At 38.6% G+C, this 22,081-nt stretch overlaps 1 protein-coding gene across 2 annotated transcripts in view; it reads left to right on the top strand.

Moving 5' to 3' along the window:
* Positions 1-22,081, top strand: part of DDC (dopa decarboxylase) — a 73,613-nt gene that overhangs the window by 15,706 nt on the left and 35,826 nt on the right. For both annotated transcript variants that reach the window (XM_057371052.1, XM_057371051.1), the window contains exons 2-5: positions 8,621-8,860; positions 15,546-15,659; positions 16,309-16,428; positions 20,892-21,026. In XM_057371052.1, the coding sequence (XP_057227035.1) occupies positions 8,660-8,860; positions 15,546-15,659; positions 16,309-16,428; positions 20,892-21,026 (570 nt within the window). In that variant the 5' untranslated portion in view covers positions 8,621-8,659. The remainder of the gene's footprint in view (positions 1-8,620; positions 8,861-15,545; positions 15,660-16,308; positions 16,429-20,891; positions 21,027-22,081) is intronic.

Genomic DNA, 22,081 nt, shown 5'->3' with positions numbered 1-22,081 from the left:
TTTTTTTTTTTTTTTTTTTTTTTTTTTTCTTTCTTTTACCTTCTTGTAGATACTTTTCTGTTACTAGTATTTTTACATTAGTGGAAGAATATTCTCAGGGAAAAGGAAAGACAAAGATGGGGTTCTATTACTACTCTCTTTTTGGAGGAGCAATAGTAAGGAAAGCTGGGGAAAATGCCTGCAGCCTTCAAATAGTGTTCTCAAGCTACAGACACAGAGTTACCCAAATGCAACAAACCAGTGTTTTTACTAATGCATAGGCAACAGTGACTGTTCCTTTGACACCAAATGTGGAAAACAGGCACAAACTTTGTGCTAGATCCCTAATTAATTGTTTCAGATTCTTTTCTCAACATCTAAGATAGTGAGTATATCTGAGTCAATTTTAAGCCGTTCATGTTACAGCTCAGAACAGGTTTGTTCAAACAATGTATGGCTCAGTCTCAGCACAAACACATCTTTATCAAATTTAGTACCTAGAGCCACACCACGAGATCAGCATGAGAAGAGTGTTAGGCTATTCAGGTGAGGGAAAAACAAAGTTGGGAGTAGAACCATGTAATCATAACTGGACTAAAAGATTGGGGAAACTGCCCTTACATTTCTAACCTGCATTGTACAATGGTGGAAGAGGTGAAAGCTCCTRGAAAGTGGGTACAAACTGTTTAATCCCCTCTGCTTTGATCCATGTCTTTGCACACAGACTGGAATGGGACTGCAGTGACTGATAACGCATTATCTGCTTCWTTTTCTGGTGCTGTGCTGGAGCCTCCTGTTCAAACACAGCCTGTCTCCCACCTTGTTTGCAAACCAAAGAGTTCAGTAATGGCAATAAATCAGTGCRTCATTATATATCATCATCAGGGTGACCCCCATGTGCAAAAACATGTCGAAGCTGGTCTCTTGTAGGCTGTGAATAATAGGTCTGTTGGTTGCTTACCAACAAGTCTCAGCCTTTAAACCATCTGGGTTCATCTGTTATTTCTCACATGCTGATATGTTAAATTTTGGAACAGTTTGGCACTAAAGGGGGGATCTCTATTCATTGTGTTTCAGCAGTGAAAGAAGTTCTCTGTGAAAGAGACAGGAGTCTGAAGGGTCCGGAACAAATTCACAGAGCCACATCAGGTCTGACTTAGCCAGCACCTGTGATWGAAAACTTAGTGATTTTCCTTTTGTTCACCACTGAAAGCAGTTAAACAAAGATTTGTATATWGACAAAAGAGTTGATCATGAGAATTATGAAACTAGTAAAGCAAGAAGAAATTCTAGAATTGTTGGAGAGGCATGGAACATGCTTTTTAGAAGGGCATTTCATTCCCCTTTTCCAGCTTGCMTGTTGTACCTTCACACTTTATTTCATTTTTCTTCCTGAGAAATAAAAAAATATTTTTTAATGGAAAATGTGACTATTGCCTGTTTACAGCAAGCTTTACAGGTACAGCAGAGAAGTAAAAAATACATCAGGTGACCWTGAGGTTGTATTTCAACACTGATTAAACCAGCATTTTAATACTCCAGTCTTAATTTTAGTTTCCATTTTTAATTTCCTTTGAAAGTTATTTACCTTTGGCAAGCCATTTGGATGAAACATTGAAGTGARATTTCAGTTATCTTTAAGTTTACTTGAGACATCTTCAATTTTTGCATCTCTTATCCCCTTTTCAGCCTTTTCAGTCAAATTCAGGGAGAAAGAAAAAAATAAGAAAAGTCTCCAAAACACCTGTGTTTCTGTAGGGTCCCAATATGTCCAGGCTGTAATCCTTTGCACACAGGAATTTATTTGCAATGGAAAACCTYAGAGAGTCTGTGGCAATTGACTGGGATTTCTTGATGCTTTTTAAGATTGCGGACTAATCATTACAGCAGCCAGCCAAGGCACTGGAAATGCAAGTCAGATCACAGAATAATATCTGGCACAATAAGTGCAATGACACCGACAAGCTCACCTGGAGAGTTTAGGTCCTGTTTTTATCTTGAATAGGCTTTCAGAATTATAGCAGAGTTTTCTAATGCTAGAAGAGCAAACACAGCCATGACAGTTTAAAAAAAGCTGGGACTTTTTCCTCCTTCACAAACAAGCTRGCTGTGATACTGCAGCAGACTGGAGACTGGTCTGAGAACAATGACTATCCCAAATCTGCCACACTAACTGGCTATAAGCTGTTGAGYATTATGAAATGCTGATAGTAATTTTTTTAGATCAATTTGAACAAATTACAAAGGACAGGAAGTCAGCTGGATTCATCTAGGAAAGAGAACTCCACATAAAACTTTTAGAACAAGAAAACAAATCTTGAACACTTAGTATTGCTTTTAAATGTACATATTATGAGAGAGAAGCTGGAAAAAGTTGCATAAAGCTTATCTGGGGATATACAGCTCTATACCTGCTCAGATCTTAGAGTCACTTATCCATGTTTCTTCCCTGGCAATAATGCTTCACAGAAGTGGATCAAAGCACTTGCTTTTGCAGCAGCAGCAGCCTCAGCAGAAATGTCCTGGAGTGTGCAGCACAGACAGGGAGCATGTGATCAGACACTCACTGTTAATGAACTTGTGAATGGAKTGCATGGAAGAAAACACACGGCACTGCACAGTTAATGCAGGCAATGTCTGTTTCTTGGTCAGATCCAGCTGCCTTTCAGGGAGCTTCCTTTGCGAAGTATGTTTTGGAGGAGCTGTGGGAGGAGGGGGAGATGCTGCTGCTGCTGCTGCACGTTCAGTTCAAAGCCCGTTGCTGTGATAGGCTGAAGGGACATGGGTACTCTGCCTATATATGCTGGCAACTGCATCCTCTCCGCTTTATAGCTGTCACTGAGGAGCAAAGAAAGACAGTGAGAAGGGCAGGGGAGAAGGAAAAGCCTTATCAACTTGCTGTAAGTAACATTCTTTGTCCTTAAGGTTTTATGGTTATTAAATTCAAGGAGGTATATTTGGATTGATGCAACAATTGGTTATGGAGAGTGGGAGCTCAGTTAATATACAGCCAGCTTGTGTTATTTAGGGATAATAATAGTAAAAACAAGCATTTATTGCTAATGTAAKTTTGCATAATGTAGTGTGCACCTCTTGTTTTGTGTTTCTTGTTTTTATGTCTGATGTATGTCTGCTGTAACTGTTTATATCCATTTATGCAGAATCCTATGTATACAAAAGTTTGTATATTGTCTTTCCAAGCACAGCAGTGCTTGCTGTAACCTAGGAGAACTTGAGAAATTTTACCAAATATTCTGAAGAATAAAATTTCAAGATAAATTAAATGCATGACTTTTTAGGGTGAAGTTTTCCTCAGAAGTAACCCTTCCCCATCACTGTAGTTAAGACTTCAGCAGGAAAAAAGACAAAGTTGCAGATTCTGTACCAGTGACAGTAAATGAATACAGCCAGCAACTTCTGGAAAATGTAATTCTTTAAATAAAATGTAGGGACTGTAACGTATACTCCTAATTCTTTACTTGTGCAAAGGTRGAAGTACAGAGTAGATCCAGTTCATTTTTACTCATGCTGAAATAAAATTCGTCCTACGGTCCTTTTTCTGGCAATATCCTATTGCCAGAAGGGGAAGTTCAGCTTAACAGYGGCAACAGCTGCAAAAACCTTCAAGTTGGGTTCAGTAGCAGGAAGTTCTCATGGCTTCAATGGTGTCACTGAAGCACCATGAGCTCATAAAAGTTACATTTTGTTCTGCAACAATCATTTGGCAGAATACAAAATGCACTTAACTCATTTATTGGAGAGATACACAATTATTACGTTTTTTAAGCAAACACAGCTATCAGGTTTAGATGCTATTAATGTGTCTATGCATTCTTCCTATCTGTATTTAATAATAGGATCTGTTAAAAGATTTTATTTTGGTAGCTGTTTTTTTTACTTTGATGAACTGGAGAGCAGGTAGACATAAAATTATAATKCATCAAATGTAACTCTSTCCTCATTTGTTCTRCTTTTCCTCTTTTCCCTCTTTTTYYYCCTTTTTYMWKSYTTTTTTCTCTTTTTCTTTCTCATAATGCATTTCCTGGTAGCATTTACATACATTTTACATTTATATTTAATAAATATGAAAAAAACCCACCCAGATTCTAAAATTATAGACAATACTTTTAAACAGAAATAATGAAACTGAATGTTATCAAAATAGTATTATAACTATAAAAAGCTTTAATAATTCCTTGTGTGTAAACTACTCATTTGTATGGTTCAGTTTCAGATAAAGTAGAAAAAACTATTTGCAAATGAATATATGCAATCTAAAGACTTACAACAATTTTCAGTAACTTCACTGAAATAAAATGTGGCCATATTCTAATTTCAATGCACTTAGATAGGTGTACTTTAAAAAACAAAKGATATGTCAGCTTTAGATTGTGTAGTGTACTTGTCCTCTGACAAATTACAGCAAAATCAAAGACCAAGGAGCTTATCTTTGAATAAGTAAAAAAGATATACTGATATAATGGAAGGTTTAACATGATTTTTATTGGTTTTACCTGCAGTTTTAAGGAGAACTCAATTTCATCCGGTAAAGTAGGTTTTGATCTGAAGTATGCTGTGGTGGAAATAGTCATTGAATCTTGCTGGGAACAAAAATACTCAGGCAGACTATATGCTTGGTAAAAAAWTTATTTTATCAATCAGAGTGAGACTGTCAATGAATTTGCATACAGATTGCTCACAGTGTGATAGAGGTTGATAGTTAGGCAGGGCACCTCCTGAGAAACTGCTCTCCTCACATGGGGTTCAGCTGGCAGATACTGAATATACTGAAACTCATCCTGGGGAGTGTGGGATCTCTGAAAGTATGGAGCCTTTTTCACTTTAGGGGTCTTCAAGAAGATAGACCACTATTAAATACTTCAGAGAAAGTCTTAGTTTCTCTGAAATTTCTATTTTGTTTTGGAAACTTGGCTTACATTATTTTGCAGTTTAAGTTTCTTTAAGTGGATATTTTGAGTGCATGCAGACTGTAAGTCATCCCTTCAGAAAATATGGATTATCTCAGTTTTTTCATTTTATAACCGAAGGCCTGAGCTTTCTGAAGTATTTTGTGTCTTAGAAAAGCTCTATATTTTTAAAATATGGTGGCACAGAGGGAAGGTCTCTTACCATGCATTGTGTTCTTGCATTGTACATGAGTTGTATGCGCGTACAAGAGGTAGAGATGCTCTGTACTGGTAAAKAGGTGAAGTAATTTACATTTTGATAGTACTAACTGGTGAGCATTACAATTGTCTACTGGAGATGGCTTCCATAGCAGGTAGTACTTTCAAGCAGATGAAGTGAGATCCATAGTGAGCAGTTCAGGAAGAGAATAAAAATAGGGCAAAAGTGTTGAGTRGGTCTTGTCACTCACAGAAGAATGGATATAAAATAGGAGGTGAAAAGGATGACCACTGTGTTCCTGCAAGGACTCTGCCTTCACAGTTCCCCCGTGGGATACATTTATTACAGTAGGTAAGGAATTTTCAGGGAAGAACTTTCAAGAAGGAAGATACATTAATAAAAAAAAAAATAGATTTTTAATTTCTCAGTATTGTTTTTGGAGGAAGGAAGAATTAAGTACTTCAGATTGAAGCAGATTGACATATTTCACTGGATCAAACTGAATTGTAAGAATATTAGAGGTTAAGTAAATACTGCTTCGCATCAAGTTATAACACTGCAACTGCTGTAGCACATTTGGGATAGAAGGTTCAACTTTCCATTCTTAATGYTTAATCAACTTTCCAYTCTTAATGCTTAATCCTCCTGGTTGAGTTACTTCTTCCATGCAAAACAGTGGGTTTCCCCTGTAATTTAATTCTTTACCTGAAGAAGGTGTTGCTATTGCAACAGTGATTTGTGACAGAAGCAGTGCAGCCAAAACAATGCTAGGATGAGCCACTGRACCTCCCATTCTTGGGAAGAAGTAAAGTTAGCCAATAACAAACAACATCTCAGTGATTATATAAAATATGTCTTTTTTTTAATTGAGTTTGATAGCAATTGGCTGAAACTATGGAATGTGTGTCTGAAATTTAGATATAAATTATATTTGCTTATCTTGATATCCAAGAAGAACGTTGACCAAACTTTTACTATTCAATTATATGCAATGAATTATATGAATTATATGAATTATATCATCATAGTGTGTAGCAACAAGATGATGTAAATGTTACTTGTAAAACAAATTTTGGGTAAAAGAACTTTAGATGGTGGCAAAAATGGTCACAAGCTATAAAACATAGCATATAGAACATGTGTTCTGGTAATATGATACAATAAATTCATTTTTGTCTGTGTGTTTGTGAGCTGTTTTGATCTTACACACAATGTGATTTAATTTATGCCATTTGATTTGTACATTAGGAAAAGACCAAGCGATCCACAGAGATTTTTTTTTGTTAAGTGGTGCCCTATACTTGATTAGTATGAAGTAAAGCTCGAGAGTAGTATAGTGATGCTCTYACACAGTGACACTCTTACCTGTCTGGATGCTGTCCTTAGTTCCACAGATGTGGAACTCAGCTGAACTGGTCTGTGTGTAAAGGGCTGTAAGAATAACTATAACACAGTGGTGAGCAACTGGAGTGCTGGAAGCACCAATCCTCATGTACTGGGTCCATTCAGTCTCAGGAATCTCTCACTAATTTGTCAGTTATGTGTTAATTTGGTTTTTTTCACAGCTTTCTTCTCTGAAACCAAAGGAAAAAATAACAGCTTACCTCATGCAAGTTCTGTAGAGCATGCTATAGCAATGAACCCATGAATGAAGTAGCATAAAAGAAATAATAATAGCATAAGTTAAGGACTAAGTTAGAGATACATTGAAAAAGAAGTGACACAGTAYAATATTTAGATTTCTTGTGGCAAAAATATCTAAACCAAAGGACAGAGCCTTGGGGTGATTTAGATTGCTGCCGCAGAGATGCGTATTGATTGCTGCAGTTCATTCTGATTTCTTTAGGAAGTTTATTAAAATTTTGAACAKTGAACAAAGAAGTGTTAAATGAAAATGCATATAAGATTTAGGGGGTAAGAAAAAAATTGATCATCCTGATTTTAGAGGAGTAGAAGCAAAATTACTTGCTTAAACACAGCTTTTCAAAAGAGCTGCCCACTGGAAACCCTAAGGACTGTAATGAACACTGGTAATGTATCTCCAGGAACTTAGCAGCAAGATAAGAGAAAGGTCCTGATACCTCTTTATGAAAATCACAACCAAATAAACACTTAGATGATGATTAAAGAGAATAATGTAACTCTAATAAGATAGCAACAGGATCAGCCATTCTCTGGGGAGTCTAGAAGACCCTACTAYGCAGATCCTTTCTCTCCCAAGTGTTTTGTGACCCATAGCAGCACCCTGCCTTCTTGAATAGCAGCAGCAGCTGCTGTACACAAATCTCAGATCCTCTATTTGTAGCAGCAGAGATGTCTCAACAACAGTCCTTATTAATGATGTCTTTCTTTTATGATGTTACAGTGCTAATTAAAATGTAATAAAGCCGAGGAGGTTCTCCTTTCTCAAAATTATGTCCTCAGTTATAAATCCTTACCACAAACACTTGATATCTGAAAAATTGTCTCCTGATTGTCTAAAATTCATATTGTGCCTCATGTATTTTCTTAAAAAGTGAAGATCTAAAGGTGTGTGAGCTAAGCAAGTAATTCTTAACTCCAGCAGYGAGTATTCTTTTCTCACTTGCCAATCTTCTTATGAGATTCCAACGAGCAGTRTCCCTCAATCTGAGTGTATAGACTGTGGGACTTTTTAGGTACTCAGTGAATACAAATTTTAACAATGTATTCATTGTTGAATACTCAAAATGCACAGCTACATAGAGTAAAAAATTGTGTGGGCCCGGGGGCAGGWGCAGACACCCTAATATTATGAATTYATATTTGCAGAGCRCTTTGCAGYKGAACTCCAGCTCATCTCAGCTGAGCTGTGTATCGCTTTGAGTGTGCTCACACAATCTGCCTGTCTCAAAGAACACCTGGGGCTCCAGCATAGCTTGAAAATATGGACAGCCCCAGAAAGAGCTTCCTCCCATTCGCCTGCAAAATGCAGTACAGATCAACTCGAAGTGAATTCTGTTTGAAACCTCACTAAGAAACAAAATTTTGTAGATGACACAGAATGTGTATTTGCATTTACAGTGAAGAGTAAAGAAGCTAAATCTTGAGGAAATACAGGAGTCAAGAAGCAGATAAAATGACAGGACAGCACAGTAGATCACTGTGATAACTATGATTGTTATAACTTGTTATTACAGATTTATAATAGAGACACTCAGCAGGCTATTTTCTTAGACCTCTTCTTTATAAGGCAGGAGGGGTTTTATTATGTGCTAATACTTAGCAGTGCCACATGCTTCTGTCAACGAGCAGCCATAGGGATTAAATCTCTAATTCATGAGTCTTCATCAATGTGCTTCTACTGTTCTTCTGTGCTAAACTTACTGTCTGCTTGTATTAAGCTAATCTATTATCATGACCATATGAATTTTCCTACAAATCATCTGAATAACTAGTAATTATTAAGTGTGTTTAAAACTAGTAGGTTTAAACAGTAGGTTTAAAACTAGCAAAATTTTCTTTCAAAAATGACTTTTTGTTTTCCTTTTTTTAGAAGTGTTTTTCTGAGAATAAACCCTAAACTCTGATACCCATGGATGCTGCTGAATTCCGCAAGAGAGGAAAGGAGATGGTGGACTATGTTGCAGATTACCTGGAGAAGATAGAAAARAGACAGGTCTTCCCAGATGTGGAACCAGGATACCTAAGGCCCCTCATCGCAGACTCTGCACCCCAGGATCCTGAAAGCTTTGAGGATGTTTTTAAAGACATTGAGAAGATCATTATGCCAGGGGTAAGAAAAATGATGGACTTGTRGTGCAATGTTCAATACTGCATTTAGGTTTGGTTTTCAAAGACCTTAAAGAAAGTGTGGGTTGAYGGCTGTGCAGCTAGACTTTACCAACATAAGTACACACACTGATTAACTTTAAGAAGGCAGGAGTCAGCTTAACACGTTAAGTATGATCTAACTAATRTTTTCTGTTCTTCCTAGAAATAATTAAATCATTCTTTTTGCTTCACACATGGCTTGCCTTTGGAAATAATTCCCTTTCCTCCCTTGAACTGGTTAAGGCAAAACTTCATTACTTTCAATTTTATGTGATTTTTTTACTACTTTCATAGCACAGTAAATATTTTACAAAATAGTATTTTTATTAGTCTGCTGTGCCCAAAGTGTTCCTTCAAGCTGATCTTTAAATGTTAAAATTCTCTTAGGAGACTTATTTTTATTACAGTTGACTAGAAAGGATTCTCCCCAGTATTTGTTCTGTTGACTTACTCTCCTAAATGTCAACTTCTTCTCGTACCTTTTAAGGCAGAGAGCTTATGCTTAAATGTTAGTCCTTGAATAGATCAGTATTGGGCAGACAACGCAGAACAAAGCATCTGGCATTTGTTCAGGCCTGAATCTTTCTTGTTTTTCCACTCATGATACACCTTTTTTATTTTAAATATATGCTTGTCTCCAAAGGCCTCTAAGTGGCTTGAAGAGGATCAAATTATTAGTAAATGTTAATGAGGAATCTCGTCTTTGGGTCTCTGCAATAAACACTTTGGGTTTCTAATCTAAATGCAGCTAGGTTATATGATTGTGATGGGAGGGGAYATCACAATCTGCAAATGGCTTTAGTCAGTGTATTATAATACCAACTCCTCTTCATTGACCAATGTAAATATTTGATATTCAATATGACTTTATCTTTGGAGCCAACCCTGCTGTCCTTTAACAGGCAAAACCTCCACTGAAGTTCARTTGAAATCTCTGCTCTTTTTTCAAAGGTTTGGGGATGAAGTCTTAAATCCAAGAGAATTAAATCAATGCAGATTAGATAAGAGAATTATGTCCAACACATGCAAATACTTTAATTGTTGCTCATAGATATAATTACCTTTTTCTTTTTCATTGGAGGAAAGTAGTAATGTCTGAAGTAGAACAGAAAACACTTTGAACACTTGAGAACTTTCAATGAAATAACAACGGATTGAAAAATAAGAGATGAATCAATTGAGAATAGAAAGTGAGACATTGAATTCCAATTATGTCATCAACATGTCATGTTCCCTCTTAACTAAATTGACTTTTTCTTGATATTTACGTGCYCTGCAAACAAATTTACTTTTACAAAGTGATACATTCTGAAGAAAAAATGTTCTCACCTAAATTTTTTCACTGGTGTGAAATGTTAGTGTTAGTGACACAAAGAGCACAATATAAAYCCCAGTTCTTATAGTAGCTCTAATTCTATCTGTGTTGATTATACTCTGTTCTTAAGATTTGCATTAGCAGAGAATCACAAAGTCACAGTATAGCAGAGATTAGATGATATGTCTGGGGATTGTTTAGTCCATCCCCACTGCTCAAAGCTGGAGAAGGTTGTTCAGGATTGTGCCCAACTGGTCATTGAACATCTCCAAGGATGAACTCTACCTATTTTTAAAGTTGGATCACCCTTACGGTAAAAGATCTTATGTTTAAGTGSAACTTTCTGTATTTCAGTTAGTGCACATTTCTTGTTTTCTTGTCACTGGCTGCTTCTGAAAAGAATCTGACTTCATTTTCATCACACCCTCCCATGAGGTGTTAGTACACATTAACAAGGTACTCCCTGAATTTCCTGCAAGCTGAACAACCCCAGTTCTTTCAGCCACTGGTCATATGAGAGATGCAGCAATTGATAATCTCCACTTTCACTGGAATCACTCCAGTATGGCTATGTCTTTGTTCCTTGTACTGGAGAATCCAGAACTGGAGGTGACATTCCACGTGTAGCCTTATCAGTGCTGCATAGAAGGGAAGGATCWCCTCKTTTGACCTGRTGGCAAGAGTTTTGTTACCATGGCCCAGGATGCTCTTGGGTCACAGTGTTTGCTGCCAGGGCCCATTGCTGGCTCATGTTCAGCTTGGCCACCAGGACCACCAGGTCCATTTCTTCAGAGCTGCTTTCTAGCCGGTCAATCCCTGGGTTGTATGGGGTTGTATGTTCCTCACTAGAGGGTTTTGCATTTCTTTGGTAAACTTTGTGGGATTCCTGTTGGCCCATTTCTGCAGGCACTTAAGGTCCCTTTGAATATGACCATACAGCGTGTCRAACATTCCTCCCAGTTTCATGTCACTTGCAACACTGCTGAGGGTGCACTCTATCCCATTATCCAGCTATTTAATGAAGAGMTTAAACAGTACTGGCCTTTCCCCTTCGTTCTCCATCTGACCARGCCTTTAACCCTTCCAGACAAGGAACACCTGGAACCTCCCTGGACAATTGTTCTAGTGCCTCATCACCCTCACAGTAAAGAAATTTTTTCTAATGTATAGTCTAAATTCACTGCCAGTTTAAAATCATTCCCCTGTGTCCTATCACTACATGTCATTGAAAAATGTCTTTCTCCATCTTTCTTGTAGGCTCCTTTTGGGTACTGGCAGGTGACRGTAAGATCACCCCAAAGCCTTTTCTGTTCCAGGCTGACCAATCCCAATTCTCTCAGCTTTTACTCATAGGAGAGGTGCTCCATTCCTCTGATCATCTTGATGTCCCTCCTCTGGACTCACTCCARCAGGTCAATGTCTTTCCTGTATTGGGRATCTTAGACCTGGACACAGCACTCCAGGTGGGGTCTCATCAGAGTGCAGCAGAGGGGCAGAGTCCYCTCCCTTGCTCTGCTGGCCATCCTGCTTTGGCTGCAGCCCAGGACACTGCCTTCACCAATTCTTTCCTGTTGGTAAATATGCAGTCCCACACTATGCCCCACACTTTCCTCAGTTCCTCCTCAGTTTCCTGTGTTAGATGATTATCAGTGCCCTCCAGAACACTCCTAGRCTGATGGTGTCCTGCTGTGTTGTCGGTCCAGCAGATGTGAGGACTGTGGCCTATGAGCATGAGGTTTTTTCCAGCTGTCTGAATGCTGCACTCATGTGCTTCTTCTGATCAGGTGGTCTGTAGCAAACACACCTCCCCAGTGTTGCYCATCTTGAGATCTTCACCAGTCCTGACTCACAAGTTCTTAACTGGCTCATTGTCCACTCTTAGGCAGAGCCCAGTGTATTCCTGGTCTTCTCTTGCATAAAGGACCACTCCTCTGCCTCACCTTCCTGGTCTGACGTTCCTGAGGAGCCCATCCTCACCTGCTGCAGCACTTCAGTCATGTGAGCAATCCCACAGCATCTCTGTGATTCCAGTGAAGTCACAGCCCAATACCTGCACACAGCCTTCTGTTTCCTTCGTTTGTTCCCCATGTGTTGTACTACAGCTTACAGGTGTTTCAGAGAGGCACCCGTTTGTCTTGATTTCCCAGAAAAATGTGAGAGCTCCTCTGTCCTGTTGTTGCCCTAATGCTGCCCTCTCAGCACTTCCTTATTTATGTGGATACACTGGGGCTCAGTCTGCTTTAGCCTTAGCTTCTTTTTGAGTTCTCTTATGTCCACATTACCCTTCACACTTTGCTTGCCAGTTTGGTCTATCTTCCTGCCTCGATTGTGGATTCTCACCTCCTTCCCTCATTGTTTCTGGTTTAAATCTCTCCTAACTAGGTTATCCAGCCAGTTTGCAAAGATATTTTTGCCCTAATCAAGTTGTATTTTCCTTTAATCTTCTTCCCATGTTTTTCCTGACAAGAATAACATTTAAAAGTACATCTAGTGTTTTTCAGCTATAATGTTTTTTCCACTATTTCACATGGGAATCTTATCTCCATTTTATAAAGGAAGAACTTCAGAAAGGGCTTCTTCAGAAAGAATAAGTAATATGGCATATCATAAACCCTTGTTTTGCCTGTAAGCTATTAGTGGCCCATAAGTGATTCTTGTTTCATTCATGTTKACACCTTTGCTGTGTTAGTTTTCTCCAGATATTTGTTACTTATTGCATGGCTAAAAATGTGAAAATGGTGTCCCTTCAGAAGAGCAAGGATCAATTAGTTGTGTGAAGCAATAATAATGCAGTATCTATTGCTGTCTTTGCCCTGAGAAAAGCATTCATGACTGGTGAAACTTCTGTATGGGGACTTATTGTGAAATCTAAGGTAGACCTTCAAAGGGCAGTCCACCAAATGATAATGGTGCTAGGTTCCTGATGCTAACATGGAGACAGAGGGAATAACTGCAGAACTCTGGTCTCCACAGCAGACAACATGGAAAGGATCTGCATGTAAAGATATCAATGGGAGTTGCCTTTCTCTCTCAGATTTGCTTTGTTGTCCTCCTTTTTTAGAGCCAAAAATGATCAAATGTAGTGGTAACTGCAAATAACAGTACTAAAGATGCTTATTTTCCTCACACTTTAATCTATGAGTTCTCAGCTGATGTACCTATCCTTAGAGTGTGGTAGACTGCTGCTTAGACTAAGCAAGGCAGAGAAAGACATCCTTAGAAAAAATACTGGAAATAAAATATCTCCAAAAAGTGCTAGAGTGGTAATTGAAGTGAACCCAAGACACTTGTGTATCATTATTTATCAGCAGCGGGTTAAAAAAACAGGCATCAATTATATCAGGCTCTTTGCAATAGCTGACTAAGTGTGTCTGTTCCAACATGGTGAAAAAAAAAAAAWTTTACAGCTGCTTCAAGGGAAGGGGGAAGGGGAAGCAGGAGGAAGAAGCACAGCTGCACTTGCCCCAGGGCTTTTGGCTTTTTCGCTTTTTGTGAGTGGTGCAACTGGAATCTGCTGTGTTTCATCAAACAAATGGCTCCCAGCAAGCAGTCAGTTTAACTTGATTAACCCAAGATGAATGTCACAAGTCCTACAGATCACAGAGGATTAGAGCTGGGGAGATGAACAGTGGCAGCACAGGCTCATTATGGACGTCAGTGAAAGTCTGTGCATGTGGATGCTGTTGGGGACCGCTACTTCTTAAATATTTTATTGTTTTCCTGTGAAGAGCCACATCCCATCTGGGTTTTTTTTTCTGATTCGTGAARAAAGGCATTTGCCACAAGTGCTCTAAAACTTTGTTACAACAAAGARAGGTATCCCAATCAAATATGAGATATAGCTGAAAATGTTCACAGTGGCTTGTCTTTGGATAGCTGATTTGACAGGTTTGAACCGAGTGATCAGTAAAAATACAATCTTGAATATACCAGGTATATGGCTCGTTTAAACAGTGGAAAATTGTGATGGATAATGGAGCTCTTTTCGTGTGAAAGAGTTGGGGTCATCTGAAWTTGGTATACTGCAGCTGGGAAAGTGATATCTGATTAACTCTGTAAAGAGTTAAAACAGTTTCACCTTAGCATGGATAACATTCCTTAAAGAAGAGCTGGTTGTTAGTATGATGAGGGTTTTAAGAGGAAAGAAAAGGATTATTTGCAGTATGCAGAACAGTGTGGTACAGCAATCCCTGAGTTAGCTCCAGAACCGGAAACCTTATCACAGACTGAGAGGAGTGTAAAAGGTAAAATTCATCAGAGGTGGGAATGTGGAACAAAACAGCACAGTAACACTGAACTTCAGCAAGACAAAATGTATATTCCTACTATCCTTCAGCTGTAACAGAAGAATTCCAGTATTAAAAAAAAAAGGAAACAAAATGGGGTAAGAAAAGGCTAGCCTTCAATAACTCAGCCTCGTCTGGATTTCCAACTGTGAAAAAAATCTTACACAAATTCTGCTGAATTCTTGCTTACAGCTCTAGAAGCAAAAATTTGCCTTTTACCTTGAATGTGAAAGCTGTTCTTGCCAAACATATCACATATCACATTATTTCCTGCAGTGTGTCTGCACATTTTCTCCTTTCAAATTTTATTAGATTGGAGTTGTGGAGGACTATTAAGTGTCTCACAGATCCTTAAAATGGCTTGGATGTTACATAAAATAATTCAAAATATTGCTTTGGCAGAACAATTTACTACCATTTATGCACTTACTGTATTGTTTTCTCATATTGGTACATATAAAGTGGAATTGTATTACATTGAATTACAACTTGTTGAAGGRAGATGAGAGTTTAATTTTCTCCAGAAGRTATTGTTTATTGGGATGRGCCATTTGATTTTGTGGTGAGGASGTGTTTGGCCAGATTCAGTGTTTGAGTATTAACAAATAATATGACAGTGTGGGCAAGAGAGTTCTGTGGACCTCTGCTGCTCTGAAGACACTCTTCCTATGTGAGTTGCATGACAGCRATGGAAAAACAAAATACCAGAGAATTCCTGATGGTAGAGGCTCAAGAACAGTGTCCTGCACAGAAGCTCAGGCTGCCATGGCCCACACAATTSTTGTCTTCTAGGAAGACAAATTTAGAACTCTGATTTTGGAGCTGTTTGGGTTTTGGGTGGGAACTATTTTATTTTTAGTGTGAGTAAAAGACAGATAAAAATCATGAAAAAAACAAGGTAAGTTTTTCTAAAAAGTGAGTTCCTGTGTTACAGCCAGGTAATCAGGAACTGTTGGCTTGTCACAACATCCAACCTTTTTTATTTTGAGACAAATTGTTTCTGCTTCCTGTACTAGCTAAAAATAACTATTCTCCCCTTGATACAGGTGACCCACTGGCACAGTCCATACTTTTTTGCCTACTTYCCTGCAGCCTCTTCCTTCCCAGCTCTTCTTGCAGATATGCTGTGTGGTGGAATAGGATGTGTGGGCTTCTCTTGGGTGAGTTTACTCTGGTGTGTCCTGCTGTAATGGATGCTTCACCTTGCCAAGATTTTAAGCATTTCAGTAACATTCTGCAATGAAATTATTGATTAAYAGCAGTGAAGTCACAGGAGTATTTTTGTAGGTAGATTTCCTTCATTAATTAAGGGTTTTCATATAGACAGCCTGAATGATTCCAGGAATAAAAGGTTATTTCCTCTTACATGTTTTGCTCTTTAGAATTAGTGGTAGCAATGCAAACGTACTGGTAATCCAAAAGTAGTATGGCTATTTTCTAGCATCCAATGTTGTTATTTCTTTTTTTCATCTGGATGAATGGAAAATTGTCTTAAAACCCCCACATTCATATGAGGTAGACTTTTCTCAAAAGAGGCTGGTATTTGAAGTTGACAAAAAATATTCAAATCCTAGCTTTGACATTTGATAGTCATGATTCTATGTAAAGCCTATTTTGACCTTTTTTAGTAAGCATTAGAAACTACATGCACAAAATGGTCTTCAGGTCCTTAACYTGGCTGGTGACATCTAGTCTCTTCCTTTATAATCAAAAGAAAGAGACAGGGATAGAATTATTCTTGCTCTGGTAGATCTGATTTCTTTTCATGGTCTAGTGAGATTATTCCCTCTGCTTTGTTTTTCAACACAGGCTGCAAGTCCAGCTTGCACAGAGTTGGAGACTGTCATGCTGGATTGGCTGGGGAAGATGGTAAATTTGCCTGAAGAGTTTTTAGCTGGGGAGCATGGCCAAGGCGGAGGAGTCATTCAGGTAAGAGGGGAGATGAAAAAAGAATGCAGGTGAGTTAGTGAACTCCATGATTTTGTAAAATCTTTATACTAGGACACTAATGAAGGAATTTTTTCTTYTTTTGCTGCCACATGGATTCCTTTCAAATTTTCAGAAAGGCKGATGCTCTGTGAGAATGTCTATAGGTGGGCAGGATCATTCATAAAAGTAATGCTTTTGTTTTTAGAGCAGCTGATTTCTAAAACATTTCTGTGTGAAGAATTGCTAGTAATTCAATTTAAAATGTAGGGTTAAAATTAAAATCAGAATTGTGTAGSATGGAGACCTTTAATCTGTTATTCAGTGAATTGAGTTCATACTTACCAACAATATGCAGCAATGTTTCATAGCTGAGAAGTCTACCTTTTACATGTGTAATTGTTTACTTCTGTCAATTTCTGTAAGACCCTTCTTTTTTTTGGGGGGTGAGGGGGGGAGAATTGTCAAAGATCAAGCAATTAATAAGAACATAGAAGATAAACTTCTATAATTAAAAATAGCACTATGTAGTAGAAACTCTGTCAATTTTTGTCAAAGAGGTTGAAATTAATTTAAGTTTTTCTTATATAACAAAAGGAAATATTGGAATATTACAGTAAAATGAAGAGCTGCTTAAATTTGAACCAAAGCAATTCTATCAGTAGATAATACAATTTTGAGATGCCAMTGCATATCCAAACTAGAACAAAGCCCCAAACTTTGACATGGACTTCATTACTAAACTTAAAATGTCTGAACAGATAACCTGAACAACAGTGAATATATTACCAATGGGCAACCTTGCATGCATAATAAAGCTATACTGTTTGTCAGCCATGGMTTCACTAGCACATGGTCATTCTGCAAATGCAACTCTGGTCACAGCTATTAATTTATCTAATATAGTTTTCTACTRTGAAGAAGATTGAATTTTGAATAATTGTTCTGTGCTCCTTTGATAATCTCTGGAGTCTGTTCATTGGAGACCAGGGCACAACCCATTTTATCCTAAGACAGGTTTCTAATATACATTTGAATTAGATGCTAGAACTGGGGGCTTCTTTCTTTGATCTCAGCTGAAAATGCCTACAGCATATTCCAATGAACTCTTCCCAATACATTCCCYAGCAAGAATGAATTCAACCCATCTTCTGTCATTGTGCTAGATGGAGCTGTACCTACACCAGTATATTTCCAGTATAGTTCTTTACTCATCTGCTCGCTCTGTATCTTTATCATTACAATTGCTAGGGAGGGGGTTATGTTCAAGAAATCAAGCTTCCCCTCATGCATCGTAGCAGCATCTATTTTGTACCAGTGAAAGCAAGCAATTATGCCTGATTGTTATCAGCAGGAAATATTGCCCCTCCAGGGTGACAGTGCTGTATTGCCCATAATTTTCATCAGAAACCAGTCAGTTTCAAAATCGAAASTGGGCTCTGTGTTCCTGCTTACGATGCAGTCATTTGAGCTGCAGATCTTCTTGTCTTGCTCTTGAAGCAATAATGATCCAAGCAAGAGAGCGTGAGCAAAGACAACACGAGTGCATGAAAGTGCCAGTCATTCTGTTGTTAAATGCCAAACAATTACTGTGCTATTGGGTAAAACTGAGCCTGTGAAAATTGTCTCTTAATTACATTTGAAAGTCTATGTCAATATGAAGCACTTTGTTGTTGTGTGCAGGATGACACTTCAAAATGGCAAAAGATGAAAGAAAATTTCAGTTCAGAGCTCCGGTGGACGTGAACATCAGCTCTTGCTGATATTTCGTCCGCCTCTTGAGCCTGCTTGCCATGGCAACCTTTGTTTGCCTGTGGTAAAAGCAAAGGTATCATCATGCTTCACTTAATGCAGAATACAGCATTCAAGAGGAGAAAAAACAGCTTTCAAAAATAAGTGAGAAAGCAACTTTCTTCCTGAAGTTTGTATCCTGCTGTTCATTCTAGATAAATTGCTGGAAAGTGTACCTGCTTTGAATTTTAAAGAGTTTTTATGCTCTGCAAAGAAGAAGTATTTTAGGGGTGAGGTAAAAATATCTTTGGCCTGGCAAAGAACACTGCTGATTTATCTTACTTGTCAGTTAGCCAAGTAGTTCAAGAACCAAGGCAGTTCTTYTCCTCAAAAATATTTAGCACAAGACTGTGGTGCCAAGTGTATAGAACAGCGTTGCAAACCAGGCTCTGCGAGCAATGTAAAAAGCTTCAGTTTAAAAAAGGTGACTCAGTATAAAAAAGTGATTTATGGAAACTGAGGCATTGGGGAAAAGCCTGAGTCTATCATGAGACATCCAAAAGCAGTTCCAGGTTGCTGGATTGAGGTGCCTTTAGGCTATGTCCCAGCTGTACATCAGGAGACAAAATTCAGCTGGGCAACAGGCCCTTTTTTCATCCTTTTTTCTGGAAAAGGAAATTGATACAAGAACTGTTGTATGCATTGGCTACACACCAACATGGAAGAAGAGRCAGGATATCTTGTGGCATGCCTCAGAAAGCTGAAGCTCTTGTTCAGCCTAAGTCATTTGCCCACCCAACCAGGCTATCACCAGAATAGTGGGGGCCTAAATGTCCAAATCTCAAATCAATGCCTTAACCTTTGTCATTTCTTACAGCCATTTTATTTTATATATTAGTGCCCATTTTTGTAATATTTGTGTTCTATACATGTCCTGGAAATACACTAATAGTGTAAACAGTTATTTTATTTCAGATATTTTGACTTTTTAGACAGAAACAGTATGATGATTTCTCCATGTTCTGATATTCTGATGAGAACTCTGTCTGGCTACAGACCATATACAGAATAACATTAAATGGGGAGATTACAAAGTTATGTTTTCTGTAATTAATAGATCAAATTTCCTTCACCCCTTACATCCCCATGAAAGTTCTACCTTACTTGACCCAAAAGGAGTACTCRTATCCTTATTCCATACTTTATCTGTAATATATCCCTCAGTTCCCATAATATTACACAAAGCAGCAGCAGCTACAAAAAATGCACAGAACTGTGTCCAGCTTATCTTTGTGTTCTGAGGCAGACCCTGGGGTCTACATTCTTCACATCTCACACCACCAGAAAGGCAGGTAAAATATATTCATCACTGGCAATACATTCGGTGAATGTTCAGGGACTGTCCTTTTCTCTGATGATTCCATTGATGACGCTGTTGAATTTTGAATGCTGGATTGCATTCAGTCGCTGTTGAGATAATGGCATATGTAGAAGGCAGCTTTGTCTCATATAAATAGTTCAGCTAGCTTCAGTTAGGAGAAAGTCTGAATTCACTGGGATCATTCTTATCTATGAAATCTGTTGAATCAAGCCAATTTTCAGGGCAATAAAAATACTTCCCAAATATTTAAACATTTGTTGTAATTAGTAATTATACACAAGGTCTTCAACAGAGAGAGGAGAGAATTTTGGTACAGGACAAGAGACATCACTCCAAAATTAGTTTGTTGACACTGGGGACATTTCTGAGGCACAGATGTTRGTATAAGTGACTGTGTTCATGGCACTGTTATGATTCACATGATGTTTGATCAACTGTGAAAGTACCTAAAAACTTTATCTTGCATAGAGACACCCCAATACATTGACATTTATGAGTATGTATTTACAAAGTSGTACTTACAGTTTAAAAGAGCGGTTTAGGGCATGTTTCAGGTGCTTTTTCTAGATGAAAACTGTATAAAGATTTTCTGGGAAGTTGTATTCTGTGAAATGTACTGATAAATTGATACAAAAWATTCTCCTTTTCATAATCACAGAGTATCCAAGACACATTTTAAACTGATGTTTTGTGAGTCAAAGTGTAATTTAGAAATAGTGTGTGACTGTTCCTTTCATCTTTGTTGGTGATGAAGGAAACATGCATAACTAATACTTTGAAGTTCAGTTAACTATATTGAATCAGGAGTTTTTGATTTTCTGTTTTTTTTTTTCTCTTTTAGCCACAATAATTTACTTGCTCAAAGTAATGCTAATATGAAAGAAGGCATAAAATTAGGCATGATACTTGATAGAAGTGAGAGTTGACATTCAGGTCGTGATGGAACTTAAATGTGCAGAAATCCAGAGTTACAGAAATCAACAGTTACTCTGCCATTGTTATGGGTTAACAGCAGATTGGTGCCTGGCTTGAGAGCCTTTTCACATACATTTAAATCTGTGACTCCTGCTATGAGAAAGCTGTGAGTCCAGCTTTCTAGCACTGATTGCAAGGCTGTTGCCTAAGCTGAACAAGCACAGAAATTAAAGAGAACAGGCTGAGGCATTGGGAAGGAGGAGACCCAGATCAAACAGAGATTCCTCCCTTGCTGTCAGACATATTTTTAAAAAACATGAGATTGTCGTTTCTCATCTGCAGTTTCTGTTAACAACTTCGCAGATTCATGCAGAATGAATGTCGCTTTTCTTCTTCTGCAATGTTTTCATTTTGAAGCTTCCCTCAATTTGTCCCACAGGGAAGTGCAAGCGAGGCCACCCTGATTGCACTGCTTGCTGCAAGAACAAAGACTATCAGACGGGTGCAGTCAGAAAATCCTGAGCTAACAGAAGCAGAGATCATGGGCAGGCTGGTGGCTTATGCTTCTGATCAGGTGAGTACCTCTCATTAACACAGAAACACAGTGTCTATACTTAACAATTTCAGCCATCTGAATAGGGGGGTGATTYAGTGTAAACTCTTTGGATTCGTGACTGCTTGATTTTGGTTGTTTAAATCTTGCTGTACATCGTGTGTTCCACAGGGGTCTGTATTGGGATCAGTGTTGTTCAATGTCTTCATTAATGACATAGACGAAGGGATTGAGTGCACCCTCACCAAATTTGGAGATGACAGTGAGCTGAGGAGTGCAGTTGACACACCTGAGGATAGGATGCCATCCAGAGGGACCTGGAAAAACTTGAAAATTKGGCCMATGGGAATCTCATGAGGTTTAATAAGACCAAGTGCAAAGTGCATCTGGATCAGGGCAACCCCTGGTATCAACATAGGCTGGGGGGATGAACAATGGAKAGCAGCCCTGCTGAGAAGGACTTGGGGGTGCTGGAGAGGCTGGAAATGAGCTGGCAAAGAATGTTTGCAGCCTAGAAAGCCAAACATGTCCTGGGCTGCATCCAAAKTGGCCAGGAGGGAGAGGGAGGAGATTCTGCCCCTCTGCTTTGCTCTGGTGAGACCCCACCTGCAGTGCTGAATCCAGCTCTGGGGACACAGCACAGGGAGCTGCTGGAGTGAGTCCAGATGAAAGWCATCAAGATGATCAGAGGAATGGAGCACCTCTCCTGTGAGGAAAGGCTGAAAAAATTGGGATTGTTCAGCCTGGAGAAGAGAAGGCCTTGGGGTAACATAATTGTGACCTAAAGCAGTCCACAAAAAAGGCATGGAGGGACTTTTTACAAGAGCATGTAGTGACAGGACAGAGGGGAATGATTTTAAACTGCAAGTGGGTTGATTATGTTARAGAAATTCTTTACTCTGAAGGTGGTGAGGTACTGGAACAGGTTGCCCACAAAAGTTGTAGATGTCCCATCCCTGGAGGTGTTCAAGGCCAGGATGGATGGGRCTCTGASTAAYCTGGTCTAGTGGAAGGTGTCCMTGCCCATGACAGTGGGATTTGCACTGGGTAGTCTGTAATGTCCCTTCCAACACAGG

This window comes from Malurus melanocephalus, unplaced genomic scaffold (assembly GCF_030028575.1).
Source record: "Malurus melanocephalus ecotype Western Australia unplaced genomic scaffold, MMel_1.1 scaffold_139, whole genome shotgun sequence".
Classification (NCBI taxonomy): Eukaryota; Metazoa; Chordata; class Aves; order Passeriformes; family Maluridae; genus Malurus; species Malurus melanocephalus.
Note: the sequence above shows the minus strand (reverse complement) of the source record. Positions and strands in the feature narration are given on the sequence as shown.